Below are 19439 nucleotides of genomic sequence, written 5' to 3'. Positions count from 1 at the left end.
TAGGCAGGTCACTTAACCTTTTTTTGCTTCAGTTTCCTCATCTGTAAAATAGGCTCAGGGTTGTTGTGAGGATCAGATGAAATATCAGCACTTAGCACAGTGTGTGGCACATAGTAGGTGCTGTTGCTAACAATGCTGCTGCTGCCACCGCCACTTTCCAGGTCCCGTGTGAATATTTTCCTTGCTTGTCCTGTACCCATTAAAAACCTTTTAGGTCCCTCATAACTACTTCAGGAGCCACATTAATCTACAAATTTTGTACGCAACCACATTCCAGCTCCGCGTAGCACAGTGTGAACAACAGATAGTCTGCTTTTACAACATAGCTCATTATTTAGGGCCAAGCTGAATGATTTCCAGACAAAAATCTTCCTAAACACCCAGTTTATTCACATGTCAGGCAACAATCAAGGTTTTCTGTCTGATTGGGAACAGTTTGAGATTTATACTGAGATAATCACATTAAAGCTGATATGCAGATTTGGGACCATTCCATCCCCCTATAATGCTTGTCATTATCTTTCTAAAACAAATACTGAGTGGATGAAGAGGAAGACAGTTCATTGACAATTTAAATAGTTACTTTTGAGATAGAAATCTTCCTTTATTTGAGTTGAGATAGGTATATTTTAAGCTTGATTACACCAGAGTTCATCAGGCTCCAATTGTCTATTAGGCTACATATTTGGAGATCATCAATGACCATACTGTCATCGGTACTAGAAGGACAGCTTGGATAGCTTTTCAGTAAGGCAGTCAGTCAATCAACATTTGTTAAGCACCTACTATGTACCAATTACTGTGTTAAGAGCTGGGGATACAATGAAAAGCAAACGACAGTCCTTCATCTCAAGGAACTCACAGTCTAGTTGGGGAGAAAACACGCAAACAACTATGAATAAATAAGCTATACACAGGATAAATTGGAAATAGTCATCAGAAGGGGGGGGCAGTAGAAATAAGAGGGATCAGTAAAGGCTTCTTATAGATTGTAGCAGGGACTTGAAGGAAGTCAGGGAAACAAGGATGTGGGGATGAGGAAGGAGAGTTCCAGGCATGGAGGTTCATCTTTTCTCTTGCTTATTATTCATTATTTTTATGTTGCCTTTCTGTCCCTTCTACTTTAATTTTTCTATGGTTGTCCCTAATTCTGTCTGATTCAATATTTCAGCTACACATATTCTTTCATGAAATATATACTTTTCATATGAATAATGATTAAGCATCTATTTCATATATTGTAGATTAACTTCCATCATAAAATTGAGAAAATTTCCAAATTATTTTATAGTAACAGGATTTGGTAATTATGTATACCTTGATCACATGACATGATGCCTGCCAGGCACTTTGCAAGCTTGAAAGTTCTATATAAAGTCATTTGCTATTATTGTTGTTGCCAGAAAACATATTCTATAAGAGCTGAAGATGATATGGAGCTAACTTCCAGTTTCTCTTTAATGAATCAGCAAATAAAAACCGTTGCTCTTATTTCATAGAGAAAGAAGGAGGTGTCATTAACTCCTACCTTTATCCTTTTCCTTCTCCAAATTCTGGGATCATTTCCTGCACTGTTTTGTTTTGCCCTGCGGTTTGGGAGTTTAGGTCCATTTGGCTTGAGTAGTTGGGATGTTTGACGTGTCTTAAGTGCAGTGGGGAGTCCTGAAATGAGGGACTGACAAATAATTACTATTGGATGGCAGAACAGAAAAAAAAGTGTAAAAATATAAGCTACAGCTGAAGTCAGCCTTCCTATAATGTTGACAGTATATAATTAAGTCCTTCCATTAACAGAATAACTTAGATGAACAGGAGTCAGAGCACATGTGAAGTATTTTTCATTGGACAAAATTGTTATAACCAATTGGATAATTTGCTTTTTCTATGACTATGGAAATAGCTTTACATGCAAATAAAGTTTTCATAATGAAGTTTTGTATGGACAGAAGCATTATTACTTAATTATTCTAAATTACCTGTACATGTTTTTAATAATACTTCAAATATCCATGTTATCAGATATGTGAGTACTTTCTTCACTCACACAGATTGCAATTCTCCATGCTTTAGTAGACAGTCACATGAGTTACTGTGACCAAAAATATTCATCCTTGGGTGGCTAGTCTCTGGGGAGGAACCTTGCAGAAAATAGCTAATTTGATCTTCAGGGGATAGATGTGTCATCTGATAGGGGGTTGTGCCTGAAGCCCTCCTAGCTTAATAGAAACTATTAGAGTTTGTGTTAAGTTGGAAAGGACATGTGGAGGTCATGCTGCAGTCCAGAAGTAGGACTTTTGTGGAGGTTTAATAATAATAATAATGATAATAACACATTTCTCTAATAATGAGAGGTAGTGTGGCATTATGACTGGAGAACTAGTTTCAAAGCCAGGAAAATCTGCACTCCAGTCCCGACTCTGACACATGCTGGATGTATAACCCCAGCAAGTCACTTAAGATCTTAGTGTCCTAGGACACTCTCTAATATTATAAATTATAGGGAAGGTGCTGATCTGAATTGATAGAGGAAGCACTGTAGAGTTCCTTATACAAGTGAAGCTATTGGTCCAATTCCTATCCTTATTCCCACTCTTATCCCTATATCCCTACTCCTACTCGTACCCCTATCTCTATCCTCATCCCTATCTCTATCTCTTTCCTTACCCCAACTCTGTCCCTATCCCTAATGATGTGATGTAAACTCATTGTTATATTTGAAAGTACTGCAATATTCATATTTGGTCACATAATTTCTTTTTTTTTACAGTGTAACCCATGCCTTAGAATTAATCTTTTCCTACTATATTCTCAACATAGGAATGAGAGAAGTGAAAACCTAGCTTTTAATTTTCTTCTTTGAACCTTCTTCCAGGGGATGTATTCCATGTCACGGGTCCCAACAAACTCACCTTTGAAGAGGCTGAAGAAGAGTGTGCCAACCAGGATGCCAGACTTGCTACAGTGGGGGAGTTACACGCTGCCTGGAGAAATGGATATGACAAATGTGATTATGGCTGGCTGTCAGATGCCAGTGTGCGCCACCCCGTGACTGTGGCCAGAGCCCAGTGTGGAGGTGGTTTACTTGGGGTGAGAACCCTGTATCGTTTTGAGAACCAGACAGGCTTCCCTTTACCTGATAGCAAATTTGATGCCTACTGCTTTAAACGTAAGTCTCTTCTTATTTTTTTTAATTATGAATTTGAAGAGTGAGTCAAAGTTATGAAGTGAAGACAGCTTTTTCTCCATGGTAGTAGATTCCATTTTGTGTGTCCTGCTCAGGAAAATAGTTCATTATAGTAGTTTTAGAAAGGAAATAGTTAAACAGCAGTAACTGAGTAAAACATAAAAACATTAGGTGGACAGAAAAGTTACGGCTAGGAGGAGAAAATGCCAACTTAAGGTCTTAACTGTGCCCTGTCATGCCTTAGAATCCCAGCCCATGTTTCTGGATAACTCTCCAGGTTGGTGGCATTCCTTAGAGTTGGGAAATTGTTGGTGCTGTGATGCTGAGGCAGCATGTGGCCAAGTTAACACCTTTCCATTTTATTTGTTTATGGCATTTCCTGGACTGATTATTTATCTCAAATGGTATGGAATTTTAATGGAAGTAATTTTTAGGTGAGTAACCAGAACTTCCTAAAATAAAATGATATTATAATTCACAAAAATTTGAGTAGATAAATCTCTAATTATCTCTCTTAAAAATAGAATATGACTAATAAAAAATAAAATGACTCCCAATAAACAATTCTATAGTTACACATGTCATTGGAACATATTTTTTTGGTGAAGTCTTAGGTAAACAGGCTAAATCTAATACTTATATTTTTTCTTACTCTGTTAAAAGTAGTTGCAAATACACATTGTCAACATTAATTAGATAATTATTCAAATTTCTTAGATCTTCGAAAAACCTCTCATTGACTCTCAGTTCATGTGTTATAGGTCTGTTCTTACTAAAATAAATCCTATAGTAAGCAAATGAAGACTTAATTGAACAAATTATTACATTGGCACCTCACTATAATGCTGACCTCAGAGTTGATGCCTGCTTTGTAGAGAACAAAAAAGGCAGAACCCCATGCTGCTTTTATTTCATACTATCATTAGCTTTATTATAATGAGGCTACAGTGTATCTTGCTGCAGTGAAATAAAATAAAAATAAAGAAGTATGGAACACATTAATTGAAGACACCAGTGATTTTCTAAATTGGAAACACATTGGCATTACTCAGTGACTAGGAAGAAACCAAGCTGAGATAACTAGGTAGTCCCAGCTCCTAAGGTCTGCAGAACAGATGTTCATGTACTGGAAAAGAGTGATGTCACATGCTGCTGTATCCCAGCTAGGCTGCCTCCTCCTCTTGCCAAAAGGCTGGTTCAGTTCCCACTGACTAAACTTTCTGAGTGTTAAAGCCACATGTTGTATATTTAGCTTGAAGCAAGACAGCCAATCAGCAAGGAGCCAATGGGAAGACTAGTTTTTCACAGGCACTCAAGCAACTGAGCTCTGCCAGGGAAGGTGTCGCTCTTAACCATTTTCAAAACAAACCCTGTATTTACAAAAGGAGAGAGACATTCCTTTCTTCAGGCTAGGTTCACACAACAACAATTATCAAAGTACTTCGGGCTTTAGATTGAATTACTCGTATGATTAAGGAAAAAACAGATTGGGGATGTTGGGAGGCAGAGGGAGTGGGGGCGGGGTGGAGAAGAGTGGTGAAGGGGCAGAATTACCCAGATAGCCTGGCTTTAATGCTTGAATATACTTTTTATTATTTAGACCTGACATTAGATTTAAAAAAAAAATGAGTAGGACTTGTTCTTCAGGGCAAACTTTCCCCCTACCCCAACATGAATTAAGATCAAAGCAGTTCCCTGCCCATATTTGTGAATACAGTTTAAAAGCATGCAGCAATCCATAGAGAAGGTAGAAATAACAAGACATGGTCTTCCCTTCAGATAGAACCACTCCTATCAAATCTAAAACCCAATGAACTTTGACATATTAAGCTCAACTTTCATTTGAGGCATCTCCCAAGTTCATGTAATATGGTAAATGGAATATGTTCGTGATTTGCAGCTGGAACACCGAGTTCATTTTGTGATCTGCTCAGCTAACCTAGAGGCTAGCTTTGCTGACATTTTCTACCCCTTTCATAAATAGACTCCCATGATCCTCAAACATTTTTTCCATGAAGAACAGACTAAGTAAGTATATAGATAGGAGTGAAAAACCTGTCCTTAGATGTTATATAAAGTCAATTATTTCCACCCATTTCATATGAACTTTTTGAAGTGACTTTTGATATATTTCAAAGATTCAGGGAATTTGTTTCAAATCCTTAGTGATTGTTGTCTACTTCCCCCAGATAATTATGGGGCTACCGGAGTCCTTTGTGTGAAATGTGAAAGATTGTAACCTCAAATGTGAGGGGTAAAAATAGTTAGGCAATATTGTCTGTGTTGTGATCATCAGCCACAGTTAAAATATTTCAGCCAAGAGTGACTTTAGCTAGAGTGATCAAGATTTTTACAGCTAATTGTCAAGCAAAACAATCAATGTGTCCTTGTCTCCCTTGGCATTATACACTTAATTGAGAATATGTGGTAAGCTACTTATCTAATGATTGTAAAAAGATAGGGATGACGTACCTACTTCTTTCTCCCTGTGAAAAAATGGAAAAAACCCACCCACAATGACTGAGAAATGGACTTTAAAACCTTTATTGCTCTCTAAAAACGAAATGGATTTTGGAAACATGTTAATAAGTATCTTTATAAAATAGAATGCCCTAAATGTTTTCCCTCCATAAGTAAACTTAGATATCCATTAAAAGTAAAATAAAATAAAATAAACCTCACAGTCTAGCAAGCTGTTTCTGAATCAGACAATCTAGTTCTTTACAATAAGGTGATTAAGTCTTAAAGAAGAGTGATAAAACTCAGGTGTTGCAAATGATCTTTAAACGTTCCCTAGCACATATCTCTAATTTCAGATTAACCCTTAGCCTACTGCTGACACATGGGAGTCACATCATTAAAAGTCTTTAAAGACCTCCAGAGAAGTAGGTAACACTCTTTCTCTGGTAATCCATTCTAGCGTTCTACAAGTCCTGCCATGAACAGAAAAGGTTTTCATTGATCTAACCTAGAACTCTCATGCTGTAATTTAAGCCCATTTTTCTTGTTGTTTTATCCTCAGTGAGGATAGAGAATAATTGGTGACCAACTTACATACATATGAAATTACTCCCTAAATTGTCCTCCAGCCTTTTGGCTGAAAAAGTTCCTTTATTTTGATGTCTTATTTTGTAAGTCTTTAATCATCTTTATGATCTTTCTTTGAACTGTCTCCAAATTTTTCACAACCTCCTTAGAATGTGAACATGGTACTCTAGTAAAAGTCTAATCTGTGCTGTGCATAATAGAAAGTTTATCTATGTAGGCATCCTGGTAATGTGCCTGCTGTTGTTTTTTTTTTTTTAACAATGGTGTTAAATTTTAGCCATGGTGAATTAATTTTCCACTATGCCCCCCAGATCTTTTTCTGCTGTTTGTCTGCATGAGCAGTCTTTCCTTATTTGTTATGAGGAGTTTCTTTTTCCACCCCAAGTGTACTCCTTTATATTTGTCCTTATGGAACTTATTGAAATTGCTTCTTTCTAACAATTTCTATCCATTGACAAATAACTTTAAATGACTTATATAATTTGTACATCCAAAGTTTATTCTGGCTCCTGCCTTCACCTGTAACAGGTCTAAATGCATTTCTACAGAACCCCTTGTACATATCTCCCCTGTTTCACAACTACTCCTGATAATAGTATTTAAATAACATTGTGCAATAGGAGACTGATCTGTAGCCTAATATAATCACTGAGGATAAGAAGGCATCTCTAAAAATTGAGAAACCTCATTAGAAACAAGCAGACAACAATCCCTTTTCTTTGTCAGTAATACAAACAATTCATTTTTAAAAATGCAGATTTGCCTTTGATGTGAGGCAGCTGTTGGTGAGCTAATTTACTCTCATACTGCTGATAGAGTTTTAGATTTTATTAGGAAACACTGCTTCATGTCTCCCATCAGAAGCACAAAACAAGATAGGCTGGTGGACACAGAGCAACAAGTATAGTAATAGGAAACATCTGTGTGGAAGGCTGGCTCCATAGGTTGGAAGGGAGCCTTCAAGAAAAGACAAGCTGCCTTTTTATGAGCTTCATTAGCAAAGAAATTGAGAGAATATGAGTAGCTATCTTCTAAAGGAACACATTTCCATCACAACTCCCCCTTGGAAAGGAAATGTATGCAATTATATGTTTTTCTATCTTTGCACATTCTGCATCTGCTTAGGCATGAAGTGTCTTTTCTTACGCCATGTCTTTACGTGGTTATTTATGCTGACTTTTAAAATACAATTAATTTAGTTTCTCTGTTGTCTTAGGTTGTACAATGGATCAGATAAACTGTACTGTGATCTGACAGCTGTTGACAACCACACACACACACACACACACACACACACACACTCTTAAATGAAGGGTTTTTCCTCTGGAATAGTTTTGAAAAAAATGGATGCCTCTTGTTTTGAAAAAGAAAAGAACTCACTTAAAGCTGGATATGGCATATGAGGGCTCTTGGAAGGGATGATTTTACTTCAAAATTTAATAGAAGTAGAAAAGGCCACATTCAAAGCTTAGAACGATACTTATTTCTGACAGAGCTGTTCATTTTCAAGGCAACATAAAGAAATTTCCATGTTGCCAGAGAGAACTGGTAGCAGGCAAAGTTAGAATTCAGAAGTATCTGACTCCCTGACCTCTGAATTGACTCTAAACCCACATTTACTGCCCCTTAAATTAATTTCAGTAGCAAAGGGGAAAAAAAAGACACTAGGGAGGAAAAGAGTACCATTGATTTATTAATAATTCATTAATTTAAAATACCATTAAGCATTTAAAAATATGCCCTGAGGCAAGTTGCTAAATGTTTTCATGATGTTATCATAGGAACTTACCATATCTATGTTTTTTTGCCTTTCCCTCCAAAAATAGTAAAAAGATAAATTTGAGATTTGAAATGGAAATGTGTTTTGACATATGAATGCTCACAAGACAAATCCGGATAGAGCTAAATGAGAAATTGTAAGGTACATAGATATAACCCAGAAGTTATATAAAAGTCTCTCAGAAATTAATGTGATGATAATTAAAAAACACCAAAAAATAAAAGAAAACAAGAAAGAAAACAAAAGAAAATAGCGATTCACTTTCAACTTATTTGTTTTTTTTTTTAAAAAAAAACCCTATTCTTTTTCATGTCTTAATATTAACAGATACAAATAGCAAGGATCCAATAATGTTTAAACAGACATTTTTGTAAATAGACTTTAAAGATGTTTTTTAATTACAAAAATGATGAATCTATAGTTTTAGAATGCACAGGAGGAAAATAGTCCATGATACCACATAACCCATCAATAATGAAGAACCCATTACAATTTCAGTCCATGGCATAGAAGATAGGCTATGTTCATCATTAAGCTTTGATAGACAATAGCAATATGTATTTATTTCTGTAAAATGGTTTTGGGCCTATTACAAAGCAAATCCAATAATAATTTGGCTGTTATGACTGAGAGAGGTGTTCTCTGAAACCTTAATTAGACCTTAATTCTACAGGAATCTTATAGAGTACCATTGACTTCCTGATAGTAGCCTTCCCCTGGTTTGATGAGTCATTGATTGTTAAAATTCCAATTTTTCCAAATTCTAACCTCCTTGTTCACCAATAATGCTATGGAGTCCTGTGTAAAATATTACTTCCACATTCGTACACTACATTGCTTTGGAAAGGTCAGTCAATTGCTGGTAAAACTTAAGGCATTGCAATATAGCATTTTATGATGATGTGTTACTTTCTATTGCTTAAACACCCTCCTACTGTTGCTCAAGATTTCTTTTGGTGATTTGTAATTATAAGCTGAAAATATATCATGTAGGTATTTTACTTCCTGTTCTACATTTGTGTTTTATGCTAAAGTTAGCCTGGAAATAGCCCCCTCGAGTGTGACTAAGACTGAGTGCAGAACAAAGGCAGAGATGTAACAAATGTCAGGCAAAATGTTCCAGAAACATTTTACTAACACGCAAGAAGACCATTTACAAGGCTATGCTTCGGTTCACAGGAAGATGAAGATAAATGTTTAAACACCTGGAATACAGTAAAGAGTCTTTATTTAAAAAAAATAACAACTTCATATCCTGTTTTTATCAAAATCTCCAGATTATGGACAATCCAGCTATTTATTAGTAACTCAATTACATTTGATGTGGCTTTTTGTTTTTCAGTAATCTTAGACACTCCCTCTCCCAGGAGGCTCCATGCTGCCTGCACAGTTCTCTCAGCTTGGGCCACAGGGTGGGGGATTGTACAAAGCATGGGCCCAAAAATTTAACCCAACTCTGGCAAGATAGTACAAAATCCTCTAACTAGTTTTTCAGTTACTGTTGTTACTCCCAATACATGTTTTTTGTTTTACTCTACGTAGTCAAATATTTATACCTGCAATATTTTTTGTGATATCCCAGTTCCTTAAAGTCATAAAATTATTAATTTTTCTTAACTTAGTCATACTTCAGGGACTATAAAAAATTATCCTTTGCCAATTAAAATAATGGATTAATTTATGAACGCTGAATATTCATCTGCATGATTATTTGTCTTTGGATTACCTGGGGCGTAGATTTTAGTTCCCCCTATCCCAAACACCGGACGGGCAAACATGAATCCTGTTTAAGAAATCAGTGGCTTATCTAATTTACTCTTTGAAATTATCTTTCTAGCTAAACAGAACATATCAGAGGCTACAACCATCCAATTGAATATCCCTGTGGAAACTGCACTGCCCAATTTGTCCAAGGAACCACAAACAATACCAATCCAAGCAACACCCAGCATCCCCTTAATCACCGAATTACCTGTCACTCAATCAAATATTCCTCCAATAGGGGAAATAGTGAATATTGAACAGAAAATCGCATTTCTTCCACCTGGAGTGATTGAGGAGAAGCTTGAAAAGGTCACAATTCAACCTGAGGCTGCCATAGGCAGCTCAACAGCTGGAAGTACAGAAAGGCTGTGGGATATGGAATATACACCATCTGCATCGGGACCACTGGAGAAACCAGATATATTGGAAATTGAAGAAGGTGTTTCTTTACTGTTACCAACTTCCTCAGGAAATGGAGTGCTCCAACAGGAAACTGTCACCTCTCATCATGCCACTGACTTGTGGGAAAGAAACACAGAAGATGCTCAAACACAAGAAGTGATTACCCAAACGGAAGAAATTGAGGTGGGGCCCTTGGTAACGTATGTAGAAGCTTCAGAGCATCCTCCAGTGAAGGAGTCCTTTACACTTGGGTCTCTGGTTGTATCCACAGAAATGGGAAATAAAACTGAAAAAGAGCCAACAAATATTGTTATTTCTGGATTAGGGCCTACAGATCACTATGAATTCACTCCAAGAGAAGATGAAGAAGAAACACATACTATTCAACCTGATCAGAACATCTTTGCTTTTAGCCAAGTTCCAGAAGTTGTTACAGTGTCAAAAATCTCAGAAGAGAGTAACCTCACTCTGATAGAGCACACTGATTCTATAACAACAGTCACAGTAGCCTTACCTGCAACCATGCCTACCAAGGAAGGTTCCTTCATAGACAGTTGGGAAGAGACACAAACCAGTGGCAACATGACTGAAGACTTTTCTGGTCAACATGGGTCCACGCCTTTGCCATTAGAAAATCACACAGAAGTCAAATTTTTTTCTTCCTCCCAAGATCTTACTCCACTACAGGGTTTAGTTGAGGGAACGCCCACACTTATTTATCCTGATCAGCAAACAGAAAGCAGAGAAAGGGAACAAACACCTAAGCCAGAAGCAACTACAGTTCGTCATGCTACTGAAGAAACAGAGAAAGACATGACAAAAGATCCCCTTTATGGGAGAATCGAGGAAGAAGAATTTTCTGGAATGAAGCCTTCTCTTGAGAAAACTGATGTCACAGACTACACTGATAAAATGATCAAGTATTTTGATGCTTCTGTAGCAACAACAATCACAACAAAGATAAGTTTAGAACCAATTAAAGAAAAAGACATTGAAGACAAGTTTCTAAGTACACCAGTCAGCTTAGAAACAGATGGCCCTCCTGATATAACAAAGATGGAAGAAAATACAACCCAAGTTCATTCCACAAGCAGCACTTTAAGTCTGGAGGTTATCACAGTATCCAAATGGCCACTGGATGAAGATAGCATGACATCTAAACCTTTGGCATCAACAGAACACATAGGCACTGCAGCATTGCCCACTGCCTTACTTACAACTTCAGGAACAACTGAAAAGCATTTTGAAACTGGAAGAACTTTTCCTCTTACAACAGATATTACCCAAAGACCAATGACAGAGTTCACAGAAGAATCTTGGAAAGACAAAGAGGAATTCACAGTGAGTTCTCATTCAACTCCTAAAACAGGCATTAAAGAAGAATCAATTGTTAAATATTCTCCCACGGAAGGAGTTGTCGATACAACCATGGAAGGGAGTGCTATTGATGAAGGGCTAGATTTGGACACACCAAAATCAGTAACTACTGTCCATCGATTTGCACAAACTGTATATGGGGAAGGACCAGAGTTTGTCAATTATAGTAGCAGCACCCAGGAGCCTCCTGCTCATGTAGAAGCTGCACAAACAGTGTCCTTAATTCCTTTTGTTTCACCAGAAGCTAAAGCCACCCACGATGTGCACTTGATTGATCAGACCTCTTTTGAAGCAACTCCTTTTCTAGAGACCATTCAAACAATAAGCAAAAGTACACAAGTAACTCCCGTTGAGCTCCCTATTTCTGAGAAAGAACAACCTACTGAGCATCCAGTGTTTGCCACTGGCTCTGTGGCTACCCCTTCCTCGGAGGGGCTGATAACTCCACAAGCAAAGGACACTGATGAGCATGATTTTGATGGATCAGCATATCCAACCTCTGAAGATGGGTTGGTGACAGATTCTAAGCAAGTTCCAGTCTTTAAAATTACTGTTGGAACAACAGAGCATAGTATATCTTACCCACATTATGTTTCTGTGACTGAGCACAAAGTGAAGACTGAAGTGGAAACGGTGACCCTCGGCACTACACTGGAAGGTCACTTAAGTCCTGGACCTGAACAAGAATCTGAAAGAAGGGCTAGCAGTCCTTCCACTTGGGAATCCAGATCACCTTCTAGCCCATTCACTACGGAAGGTGTACTGCGGGGCACAGAAGAAACAACTTCTGGGAAAAAAGAGGAAACCTCCCAAGATTATACAGAAGTTGGCTCAGGATTTTTAGAAGAGCCCAAAGGCACTGAAACAGTAGTGCTCACTTCGGTTGCAACAGTGAAAACTACCGTGCCAAGTGATGTAACTACTCTCTTTAGTTCACTAGACAAAATTCATTCCACTTCAACCTCTAAGTCCTTTGTCACTAAAGAGAAACCACTGATAATTGATAGGGAACCTGGTGAGGAAACAACCAGTGACATGGTAATAATTGGTGAATCGACATATCATGTTACACCCACTCCTCATGATGACGTGGTAACTAAAGAATTAGAAACAGATATTGATAGAGAATATTTTACAACCTCAAGTACTTCTTCCATTGCACAGACAACAAGACAGCTCACAACTGAGGAAGGCAAAGATGCATTAGGATCTCAGGAAGTTTCTACTTCAGAGCCTCAGGCAAGGGAAACAATCCGTCCTGATATAAATGTATATATTATTACAGTCACAGGCAACGAGACAGGTAAGTCTATCCTTTCTACACATGCCATTCAAGGCAATCCACATTTTTACCATGACAGTTATTTTTTGAAACACAAACATATCAGATGCTGCCATTAGAAGATAACTGGAGTGTGAAATATGTCATGAAAATGATATTTTAGTTACATATAGTTGCACTAAGTGGTATGTTGGAAGATGGTGCTAGTACATTTGAAGAATATTTGATAAAATTTGATTTTGAAGGCCATAAGAAACTCGCTTTGTCATCTAATATAACCAAATCATCTATTATACATCATTTCAAAACATGTGGAACCAAGTGTTTTAATTTCAGTGTCCTTCCATCATTACTACTTAAGTGTAGCATTTAGACTGTGTTAACATTCCATTAGTCTGTAATTATTAACATCAGCACTTACAGTTTGGACAGCTAAAAATGTGTTGGATCTTCATGGAGTCCACACATGCAAAGATAGAATCTGGAGCTTGTTTTGGAGTGTTCTTTGTGGGGAATTTTGCAGGTTCACTGTAATCAGTTTTGGGTCATATCATTAAGTACTACATAGAAATTGTGGTTTCAAAGTGATTTTTTAATGCTAGTTCAACACATTTTTTTAGCTGATGTCCTTGTGTATGTGTGTATGTAGCTTTGTATTCAATGGGTATACAGAACAGAAATGGATACAGTAATGACCTTTTACAATATTATAATTTTTATTTATGACTAGTAACAAATAGCCTAAACTAGATAGTCTGGTGGTGATTTTAGTGCTTCATTGGATTCCTAAATAACCTGTTATTTAAATGGTAACACAGAACATTTTAAACTTTGTCTTCTTTCTTTGTATGTTTATAACACTCTTAAGTCTACTTGAATATATATATATAATTTTCCTTTTAGAAATAATTCTTTAAAGGTCCTTCTATTGATTAGTATGCATAAGTCCAATTATTGAAAGTGACATTCTCATCAAAAGAAGAGTGTACAATATCATTTACATCCAATAATGGGGTTGTGAGTGTACTACACATACGGTTTAATGTATTTGTCCAGGTTTCTTTAGATCAGGGAAATTATCAGGTTACAGATGAAAATCTTGACAAGGAACTAAGATAATTATTAACACTTTTACATTGATCTGGACGATTATTGCCAGATTAGAGGAATATCATGCTTAGGAGGTGCATTGTTTAACTACTTGCTGCTTGGAGATGCTGATCATAGTGGTTGATTTCTTAGTAATAATGCCTTCCTCACAAAGTGACTAGGATTCTCTACTGTGGGAAGTGGATGGTAACTGAAGCAATGGGCCAGCTGTTTGTTTACATAGGTCATAATGGAAACTTCAAGCAGAAAATTTCAAAATCCTTGCAAATTGTCGAGTTGTTTCTATACTTCTATATGAAAAAAGAATATGTAAATATTAATACTCCTCCTCTGAAATGAAGCTTGTGGAATTTACCTCTCTCTCTCTCTTTCTCTCTCCTTCCCTCCCTCCCTTTCTCTCTCTCTCTCTCTCCCTTTTTCTTTCCCCCTTGCCCTCCTGTGTGTGTGTGTGTGTGTGTGTGTGTGTGTGTGTGTGTTGCATCTATAACTTTATCTGGAGAGAGACAGAAACAGAAAGATAATGCGTTGGAATTAATAATTATTTTTAGAATGGCATTAATCTGATTTTTCTTGTCTTTTACTTGTTACTTTGTACTTTTGTACTTTTGTACTCTTTGTACTCTTAAGTCCAGTTAAGTCAATAAGCATTTGTTAAGAATTTACTATGTGTCAGGCACTGGACTAAGTGTGTGAGAAATACAAATACGAGCAGAAAGAAAGACAAGTCCCTGACCTTGAGAAGTTTACATTCTAATGGAGAAAGACAACATATAAAAAAGCAAGCTAAAAAGTTTGTTGGTGAGTGGGAATGAGGGAAAAGAAGGTACCTGAACTGGAGCCATGTAGAAAAAGTTCAAAGAATGTGGGGTTCAGACTGGAGAGGAAAGAAGACATGGCTGGCTTGGCCTTCTGCCTTAAAGGTTTTGGGAGGAACTAGTCAATCAGGAGAGGCCACAGGGCAGAGGATAGTTCAGTGTGATAATCCCAGAAGTGAAGTGAACTTTCCAGGGTGAAGGAGCTTCTGTAGCATGAAAGAGAAAGGTCAGAGAGTCAGGACAATGGTCTAGAGAGGAATCATATGGCAATAATTTCTTAATGGACATTTTTTAGAGTAGGCTCTGCCATTACTGTTAATGCTTTGATTTTTCTTTGATGAATGACAATTTAAAGAGAACCAGAGTAGGAAATATGATTTTGCTAGGGATCATATTAATTCCTGTTCCCCTTGACTAAGTTCTCTTGAGAACAAGATTACACTTCCTACCTTTTGCCTGCCTCTTCATTATTCAGGATGGAGAAAAGGTTGCCATATAAGTAAGAAAGAATCTGTTTGTGGGATTGGGGCGGGGACAGGGATGGGAAGCTAACTCTTATCATCTAATTTGTGGCCTAGAAGCATATGTAGATCCCCCTACTTAATTTATGTTACTAATTTGTAAGTGTTTAAGTTTGACTGTCTGCAAGGTGTGGATAGAGAGATGGGATCAGAATCAGGAAGACCTAGACCCAAATTCTGCCTTGAGCACATAATTACCATATGATTCTAGGCAAGGTACTTAACATCTCAATGCCCCCAAGCCACTCTCCAAGACTATAAATTTCAAAACAGGTGCTAACCTGCATTGGAAAGTGGATTTCCCTACTACAATGAAATTACAAGAGTGGACCAAAACAAACAAAAGTTCCTTTAAGGTAAGGTGACTGGAAACAAAAGTAAGGTATCATTTGGCAACTCTTAAACTTGTGATGGAAGACCAGATTATAAAATGAGGAGGAAAAAAAAAGTGATTTCCTACAGTAGAAGAATTTTAAGACGAGATCAAAGGGGAGGCAGAATAGCATGTTTGAGCATCTCAGCTAGCCCTGAGGCAGCTCACAACAAAAGGTGAGGATTTATAATTGTATAGTGAGTGAGCTGAGCATCCTGAAGGATTCAGTCCAGGGAAAGAGGAATAGTCATTTCTTCTCATGATCACCTTTTAAAAAAAAGGATAGAAAATTGTTCTGAAAATAGAATTGAGACAAAAAGTCAGAAAAACACTAGGAAAAAGAGCACCTGGGTCACCCCAACAAGTAGAAGTACAGCATATTGACTAATTTCTTTCCCCAAATCTGCTCTTCTCCTTAATACAGAGCAGGAATCCTTTGTTGAGAAGAAAAAGTCTATTTAGATATGTTCTGTGTTTGTACGAAATTCAGCTTTTTTTCTGAGAAAATTGTTCAGCCATACCAATCTTTGACATAGAAATAACTCTAAAGCAGAAATGAAATTAATGATATTACAAAGCATTTATTTATTTATTTTTTGTACAGAAAAAAAGTCTAAGGTAGATGTGACATTTATAAGGGGGGGGTGTATACCATTTTCGGAAAACCTATTCAATAGAAAAACTAAAAAGAGAGATCATTTTCCAGGCTGTAAAATCACATGATAGGACTATGAATTTCATTCATCTTTGTAGAAATCCAGAACATCTTAATATAATCAACCTCTAAACATTCTATGCAATCTAAACAGGTAGTGATATATGACCTAGCTGTGAATGATACTGTGCTATAGAATTTGTCATTTTTCACTGTTCTTAGTTCTACCAATCTTGTTTTCACACTGCCATGAAAGAAAACATGCTACTTGTGACACTTTTATGTTACCCTTACTCCAAGCGATCATAATAACAAGTTGGGTGCTGGTGCTGGGGCTGGAGGGGAACTGTGGTTAGCAGCTCACAAGACTTAGGGAACTTTGCAGCTCATAAAACTTTTATGAGCTGAAAAATGCTACAGGGGGTGTTTAACAGAGGTCCAGGGGTTACTGAAAACATGACTCCTGTCTATTGCAAGAGTAATTTGCACACCTGCATTTGGAGGAAGTATTGAAAGGTTTTCTTTGTGAACATATGAGGTAACTGGGTCAGCCCATTCTTTGGGGAAGGGTTTTTTGTAATCAGGCATCTTTGAATTGCAAGTCAGCACAGAAATTCACATACACACACACACACACACACACACACATACAGCTAGCATGTATTGTTGGTCACTATGTGTTTACATGTACTGATATTAGATATATCATATTAGTGCCTGATATTAAATATATCATAGTATCATATTAGATAGATATTAATTGCAAATGTAAAAATAGCCAGGATAATAGTTGAAATTTGAGATGAATTGTTAGTAGCACTTGAGGATATATGTGTAATTCACCAATAATCTCACCTCTAATGGGATTTTGCTTGGTAAGAAATAAGAGATAAGGAGATTACCAAGATCACAAGAGAATATATGTATGTATTTATGTATTCATATATATGTGTGTGTATATATGAATATATATATATACACTATATATATATGAATTTATTGGCATAAATATATATTTTATAATAGAGTATGTAGGTGTGTAGATGAACACTCTGGTTTGGTCTTGGTAATCTTTTAATACATTCTTTTGCTCAGAAAAATTCCATTAGAAATGAAATTGATTTCCATGAAGTCATACAGGATGAGAGAAGATATTTGTACACATGATTCATTCAACAGTTTTGAGTAGTTTATTCACTTGCTAATTGAGTTTAGTTGAATTGGTCATTACTCCTCAGCAATGTGTCAGTGATTGATTAATAATTTGTAAGCATAGTCAAAATTGTCAAATGAATTTTACAGATACAATCTGACTCCATAAGAAATCACCCAGTGACTTGTTGAAGTACACATTTCCATCACAGATTATGGTCTTTCTTATGCAGCCTATCTTCCTTGGGGTTTTTCTTTCTTCTTTTTTTCCTTGTAACTATTTTTGTTTAAGTAGTGGTCACCATCAACATATGTATGTATACATATATGTTACAATAATTCATCCTCAGCCTTGAATGCCATTAATTCATGGAAAGCAACTGCCTTTTTTATTACTAAATATATACTTTTAAAATACATATTCTCCTGAAAGAAAAAAAAGCTATAGAATGAAGCATACTATGATAGAGAGCAAAATAGACAAAAATAGATGATTAAACCTCACAGGACTATTTATTTCTTCTACTGTAGACACCACGTCACTCAGGAGGAACAAGAAATGGCTTGAAAAATCTTGGAGTTTTTTGTTGTATGAGTGATATATATTTTTTTCTTTTGGTTGGGCAATGGGGGTTAAGTGACTTACCCAGGGTTAAGTTACACAGGTTACCCTGTGCACCCAGGGTTGCACAGCTAGTAAGTGTTATGTGTCTGAGGCTGCATTTGAACTCAGGTCCTTCTGAATCCAGGGCCAGTGCTCTATCCACTGCACCACAAAGCTGCCCCCAAGAGTGATATTTTTAAAAGTGGTTTTCCCTGTTTCATTTGGTTAATGTTATCTTTTAAATTGTATTGCCTACTAATTGTCTCCTTGAAAGATGACAGGCTCAATGTTGTTCTGCGGCCTAATGATTACTTAAAGGAGTATGACTTAGTCACTTCTTGTCTTTATTGAAGAATAATGGTTTGGCAAGGAATTTCATACCCAATGAGGGCTAGATATGAAGTGGTGGCTTTATTGGGCTCACTAGGTATGAAACTATTAACAAAGAACTGAGAGACAGGAGATATACAGATTTTTAAGTAAAATTAGCCACATGTTAAATAGTGGTGATATTTCAAGGTAGTCTTACCTGTCTTATTGGTATACATTTTGGACAGAAATTGCATGAGTTAAAACTTTTCCCACATTGCTTATTGGTATAATTACTTACAAGAGTCAGGAATAATTTTGCTCTGACTAATTTCTTCTACATTCTGGTTCCTGTACCTAAGCAATGTGTAACAGCTAAGTTTTTTTCTGACATTGTGGCTTTTGGGAGGTGGTTCAGGAATAGAAAGTAACATTAACTGAAGGTTTCATTTTCAGAGAAAAGAACAGGAAATGTTTGGGTTTATACCAATATTTAAACATTGTACTGTGTAGTCTAATTTTTTTTAAAGTAATATTTACATGAGCCAGCTTTGGAGGACTCAAATGATGACCATGTTTTTTGAATTGGTATAGCATAATATTTTGTAATTACGAAGATCATATTTATGTCTAAAAATGAAGTGAGGAGGCAGTGTGACATACTAGATGGAATCCTAGACTTGGAATCAGGAAAACTTGGGTTCCATCCTTGCCTCTGATAACATCATCATCAACAGCAACAGCAGTAGTAGCTAGTATAGCTCATTCTTTGAGAAAGGTTTTTCTTTACCCTTTGGGAAGAAAGACCCAATAATATCATTAGGGGTTTGTTTTGGGGTGGCTTCCTTCCATTCTTTTTCCCTTCCTCCTCTCTCCCTCCCTCCCTCCCTTTCCTATTTTCTTCCTTCCTTCTTTCTTTTTTCTCTTTTTTCTCCTTTCTTTCTTTCTCTCTCTCTTTCTTTCTTTCTCTTTCTTTCTTTCTTTCTTTCTTCCTTCCTTCCTTCCTTCCTTCTTTCCTTTCTTTCTTTCTTTCTTTCTTTCTTTCTTTCTTTCTTTCTTTCTT

At 36.7% G+C, this 19439-nt stretch overlaps 1 protein-coding gene across 2 annotated transcripts in view; it reads left to right on the top strand.

The window, feature by feature from the left end:
* The window catches only part of VCAN (versican), a 134546-nt gene that overhangs the window by 45920 nt on the left and 69187 nt on the right, over window positions 1-19439 (top strand). The window contains exons 6-7 of one of the 2 annotated variants that reach the window (XM_027864169.1): window positions 2873-3166; window positions 9850-12858. In XM_027864169.1, coding sequence (XP_027719970.1) covers window positions 2873-3166; window positions 9850-12858 — 3303 coding nt within the window. The remainder of the gene's footprint in view (window positions 1-2872; window positions 3167-9849; window positions 12859-19439) is intronic. The other variant, XM_027864170.1, reaches the window with a different exon arrangement.

Source organism: Vombatus ursinus, unplaced genomic scaffold, assembly GCF_900497805.2.
Source record: "Vombatus ursinus unplaced genomic scaffold, bare-nosed wombat genome assembly UNPS02014774.1, whole genome shotgun sequence".
NCBI classification, from domain to species: Eukaryota; Metazoa; Chordata; class Mammalia; order Diprotodontia; family Vombatidae; genus Vombatus; species Vombatus ursinus.
Note: the sequence above shows the minus strand (reverse complement) of the source record. Positions and strands in the feature narration are given on the sequence as shown.